At 55.2% G+C, this 5,551-nt stretch overlaps 1 protein-coding gene across 1 annotated transcript in view; it reads left to right on the forward strand.

Moving 5' to 3' along the window:
* Positions 1 to 636: 636 nt before the first annotated feature.
* Positions 637 to 5,551, forward strand: part of RAB6B (RAB6B, member RAS oncogene family) — a 43,431-nt gene continuing 38,516 nt past the window's right edge. Inside the window, exons 1-2 of the mRNA XM_004715984.2 lie at positions 637 to 649; positions 1,037 to 1,095. Coding sequence (XP_004716041.2) covers positions 637 to 649; positions 1,037 to 1,095 — 72 coding nt within the window. The remainder of the gene's footprint in view (positions 650 to 1,036; positions 1,096 to 5,551) is intronic.

Genomic DNA, 5,551 nt, shown 5'->3' on the forward strand with positions numbered 1-5,551 from the left:
GCTCTAGGGGGAGACTGACCATCCTGTGGTGAGCTGGACCCCCAGGCACTTGCTGTGAAGAACAGCCCGACCCACGAGGGACGCTGGAGCATGCCCGTGCTTCCCATGGCTCCTGGCCATGCGGCAGCCTTGTGCAAATGCCTTCCTCACCAGTACCAAGATGGAAAATGGGAAGCAGCATGGTCCCGTCGCTAGGTGTGCTCTGTGGAAAGGCCATGTTTGTAAAAGGACATGCACATCTGGTCCTGTGTCCACTTGCTCCAGTTCTTCACAGATGGCCTTGTGTCTGCTGGACTCGCTGGGGCCCAGGAAGACCCACATTGGGGAGAGAATTCTTGGCACTGGGAGGCTTTCCTGTCAAAGGTGCACCTAGCACTTGGGCCCACAGCCTACCTGGTAATGGGACTCAGTCCCGGGCTCCCTCTGGGCCCGCCTTCCACTTCTCTCTTTCTACAGCTGATCTCTCCTCTGTGTGCTTTGCGTTTGATTTCATTTTCCGTCCGTTTGCTCTGTGTGAAACATGTTCGGAAGAGCTGACCTGTGCCGGACATGATTGGCTAGCAGAAAGCTTGAAGGTCGATCCCACCCAGGGACTCCTGGGGAGAAAAGCTTGCCGATCTCACTGCCATCGTGACGATGCCGCCTCCTAGTGAACCCACAGGACAGGGTAGAACTGCCCCTGTGAGTTTCCGAGACTAGCTGTGAGCGGGGGTCCGGAGCCCCGCTAATTCTGGAAAAGCAGTCTTTGCAATCACTACGGAGCTGGGGTTCTCCCTGGCAGCTTCGGTGAAGAGTGGGTCAGCTTTTGCTCCCTGTCGCCTGGGGGTGGATTTCGACCTCCGACCTTCCGGGGGCAGCTGAGTCTCTGAGCGGTGTGGGCACCACTCAGGAATGCCTGACGTAACCTGCTTAAAGAAGAAACAACCCACCCACCCCCACCGCCCCCAGGAGCCCCCTTCTTCTCTGGCAACACCTGGGTCAACAGCTGCTGAGCACTGGGTGGCCGAGGCTGAACAACTCTCTTCTTGTTTTGCAGTCGGGAAGACGTCTCTGATCACGAGGTTCATGTATGACAGCTTCGACAACACGTACCAGGTAAGGTCCTCGGCTCCCCCCATGTCTGAGCCCCGGACAGCTGCTGGAGAGCGTGGCCCGGCCTCTTTGTGGGACTTGTGGATGCTGGGAGGCGAGCAGGTGTCCTGGGCCACGGGCGGCCATTTAGCTCTGGAGGAGCCTTCATCTGTGTGCAGGCCCCGGCCAGTGAAGGTCCCCGCCTCTTCTGAAAAGCCAAAGCTTGGTCGATGAAAACATTTCCAGGGGAAATGAGGAAAATAGACAAGCCAATTCCATCTGTGTGCTCTTGTTCGGCAGCCCGAAACCCTTGCGTGCTTGGTTACTTGGGTGGGTGGGTGGGTGGTAGGCCGTCAGGCGGAGGCAGATGGGCAAGGTGAGAAACCAGAGGCGGAAGTGGAAGCATTAGGAGGACTTGCTCCTGGAGCGCGGCAGCATGACAGCGAGGTGCTGGGGCAGAGTGGGGCCTGGCCTGGTGTCTTGCACTGCTCCATGTGGGTGGAGGCTGCACAGAGTGACCTCTTTGGCTCATAGTTCTTGACGGCGAGGCTGGGGACAACCAGAGGCCCAGTGCTGCGCTCCAGGTGGCAGCAAGGTGAGTCGGAGGAGGTGCATAATGTTCGCTTTTCTGGCACCGGTGGGGAGTGTGGGGAGGTTTGTGAAGTGTCCCTGCAGCTATAGCTTTTCTCCAAACGTAAGCATTTCAACTACGTTTAAGAGAAAAGATACATTTTGCAAGTGCTAATGCATTTTTCTCTACACTCCTGGTTCTAAGAGCTATTGGTAACTATATCTTGGGTAAAAAAATAGGATAAGGGTGATTGTGTGCTTACAGAGGCTTAGGGGGCACTGCGTGAACAGAGTGAATGGGCTTGCCTGCTGCAGGCCTTGCCTCTGTCCCCATGTGGTTTTGCTTTGCTGAAAGAAGACGCATTGTGCTGGATCTCCCAGATGTATTTGGTCATGGAATCCTTTGGTCATCAAGGGCTTTAAGGACAAGTATTTATAGAACTCACTGGGAACTGCTGTTCTAAGTTGTCCCTCCACCTTCCCAAACCGAGTCAGAGAGGATGTGGGACACAGCAGGCTGCAGCTCACTGTTGTGTGCCTGCTTTATAGTCTGGCTGTTTCCTCTGAACCAGCCAGTATCCTTGCTTCAAACAGAGCCCTCCTCTCTGCCTCTCCCTGTAATGTCCTGCTTTGGGTCTGCTGTGGTCCTGGTGAGAACTGACTGTAAGGTAGGAACTCGAGGCTCTGGGCGTGGGATCCTGAGTGACACGCGTAGCTCTGAGATGTGGACTCAGGAGGCGTGGCCTTGCTTTGCCTCTGTTGTGTCTCCTGAAGACCAGGGCTTTGCAGACAGACCCACAGACTTGCCAGGACCTCTTCTGCTGACACAGCCGTGCACTCCTGCGGTTGGGATTCGAGATGGCAAATCTTAACAGACTTCATTTCTTGTCTGATGTGTTACTCCGTGTGTGTGTGTGTGTGTGTGTGTGTGTGAATAGTCTCAGCTATCTATTTTTTATTATCTGAGACTTTTGATTATTGATTACTAAGTTCCTTATAATGTCTCCTGGGAGTCCCCAGGCAGCATGAATACCTCAGCATGAGTCTGCTATCTAAAGGGTTGGTGGTTCCAGTTCAGCCAGAGGCTCCTCAGAAGCCAGGCTGGGCAATCTGCTCCTGAGGAGGGCCCAGCCTTGAACCACCTGCCGGTCAGTTCTACTTTCCACACATGGGGTCTCCAGGAGTCGATTAGAATCCACGCTCTGGCAACTAGCAATGCCTGTAATGTCTCCCAGGAAACACAGCACCACTCTTGGCCGCTTGGTATTATAAGCAGTGGTGAGTGGCAGGCATGACCTTTGCCAAAGTCTCCATCCATGTGGATCAGAGCTTCTACTGCTCCCCAGGACACCCGAGACCCTCAGAATCTTACTCCACTTCTAACTCCCATGGTCTGTGGGCCTCCCTGCTCCCCATCCAGTGAAGCTGTCGGGACTCTTCCACACATTGCCTCGTGCCATGGCTTCTACTGGAATGCCCTGCCTATTTCTCCCTTCTAGCTAGCTCACCAGAGTTCGGAGCACATGCCCCCTTGGACAGATATATCCATGGTAGAGTAGAGCAGACAGAGCACAGGGTGATGGCAGGTTTTCCGGAAGAACCGAACACCTGTAGAAAATGAGTTGCTGGGCCTGGGGGCTCAGTACCATCAACTTGGGGGACACTGAGCCCAGTTGGAATAAAAGCCACAATGAGAGCATTCTGTGCCCTGCTCTGATGAGTAATCATTAGTGTGTTAAAAACGGTGAGTGGCCATTTATTGGCTGAATTTTCCAGAGAAACAAAGCGCTCTTATATGCATAAGATATAATCATATCAATAAATGCATTTATATCAAGGAAGCAGCCCAGCCCAGTGGAGCTCATGTCCGTGGGTCAGAGCTAACTGGAGCCCCATCCAGACTCACACAGCTGCTGGCTGGTGAACCAGGAAGGGGAAGCGGGGCGATCCCAGGCTGGCAGGTGCAGAGTCACGTGGAACCAAGGTTGGCAGAATATGAGAGGGCACCAACGGCTCCCAGGGTCTGCAGTTCCCAGGGGCCACCAGCCCCAGAGCTCGGTCCAGAATCCAGGCAGGCAGGGACGTGAAGGGCAGGCAGGGGTCCACTGTGCTGCTCATAAAAAGGCCACACACCCCAAGATGTCACCAGAGGGACAGGCTGGACTCCACGCCTACCTTCATGCAGGCACATCAAGTTGACATCAGCTCTAACCATCATCATGGCGGTCTCCTCCCCCGGAGCAGAGAAAAATGGAGACAGCACGAGATGCATGGAAACCGTTATCCCAGAGGACCGACCAGCCAGGTGACCCAGAGAGCAGAGGTCGAAGTGGAGCCACCGGTCCCTGCTGACCGCTCTGAAAGGTCCTGGAGCGAGTGGGCAGACAATGAGGAAGAAAACTCAGCACCTTGAAACAGAGCAGGTGTGCTGGTCAGCTGTAGCTGGTAATGTAGTTCTGTGGCTCACCTGTCAGGACACAGCAGGCGGACAGGCGGGCCTAGAAGGTGACAGCAGGCAGGCAGGTACGCACGCCCTCCTCCCCACAAACAAACGCCGCCCAGTGAAATCAGAGGGTGCCCTTGGTCCAGGGACAAAGCTCACAGGGCGGGAGGACAAAGGGAAGTGGCAAACAGGGAGGAAGGGGGAGAATTGTGCTCACCCTGTCGGGGCTGCAAACTGTGTCACAAAACAAAGTGTGTATGGCTTGTGGACTAAGCTGAAAACCAAACTTATGGCCCTGGAATGGTTGAGTGGAGACCCCATGTGCTCTGTAAACGTTCACCCGAATCACAGTGAACATGAGTCCAAAGTTGCAGGGTACCCTTGAACTCATGTACCCTCCATCCTCCCCCCAGCCCCAAATCTGCCCAAAGCACGGCCGGACACCCTCCCTGAGGCCCTGTCTGCAGTGGCACCGTGCCCTCGGGGCAAATCTAGTCTTTCCAGACTCCATTGGTACACACTCCAGTCTGGCTGTGCTCCTAGGCCCTGCATAATGCCTGTGGCCGTACCAGGTGTTAGAGGTGACTGCTGGGCAGCTGTGACTAGGAGAAGTGCTGTCTGCATCGGGTTTTAGATGCCCGGTGGCCGTGAGGCCTCTTCTTGGTCTTGTCCCAGAGGGAAGCGGGGGGAGCAGGTGGAATTCTTTTAAAGTGGTAATTAGGCTGGGTGGCCAGGGTCTGATTCTGTGTGCACACATTCGTTCATGTTAATGAATTCTCTGGAGAGCGGATGGGGAAATGTTACTTTGTTTATTTTGCTTTCTTAACTTGGTGGCAAAGAGGTTTGGGAAGTAAAGATCCCCAAGGAGTCTGGGGGGATGAACCTAATCGTCCCCCTCTTTTCCAAGTTGCCCCCAGCATGGTAACTTCCTGCCTTCACCACAATCCCCCTCCTCCCCCCCACACACACACACACACGGCCACCCTGACCCTCAGCAGTGAGTCCCACAGCCTGGCTCAGGTGGCCAGATCGTGCCCAAGGCAGAGTGTGCTCCAGCCTTTCTGCATGACGCTGTCTCTGTATCTCGTCTCATCCACTCATTCTGAGGACAGATGCCTGCTCCCTCTGTGGAGGGCAGATCGGGAAACTGAGTACAGACTCTGGCCTTCTGTCCTCAGCTGGGGCTCAGGCCTGAGGAGGCCACATGGCAGGGAGCAAACCTGAGGCCCAAGAGGCCGGCCTCCAAGCTTGGGCATGCAGAGCGAGCTCCTATTGCTGGACCTTGGGAGTTTCTGTCTGTCTTCAGGCCCCAGGAGACGCCCCTGAGGCCTCAGGAGAGCAGGCTCTGCCCCTCCATCCTGGCACACATGTCCCCTGCCTACATACCCACCCCCCACACCTTGCTCTCTGCACACAGGCCCTCTCCCCTTCCCCGTCTGAATCTCCTCTGTAGAAGAAGTGAACAGT

This window comes from Echinops telfairi, unplaced genomic scaffold (assembly GCF_000313985.2).
Source record: "Echinops telfairi isolate 266 unplaced genomic scaffold, ASM31398v2 ScPeMD7_7422;HRSCAF=8460, whole genome shotgun sequence".
NCBI classification, from domain to species: domain Eukaryota; kingdom Metazoa; phylum Chordata; class Mammalia; order Afrosoricida; family Tenrecidae; genus Echinops; species Echinops telfairi.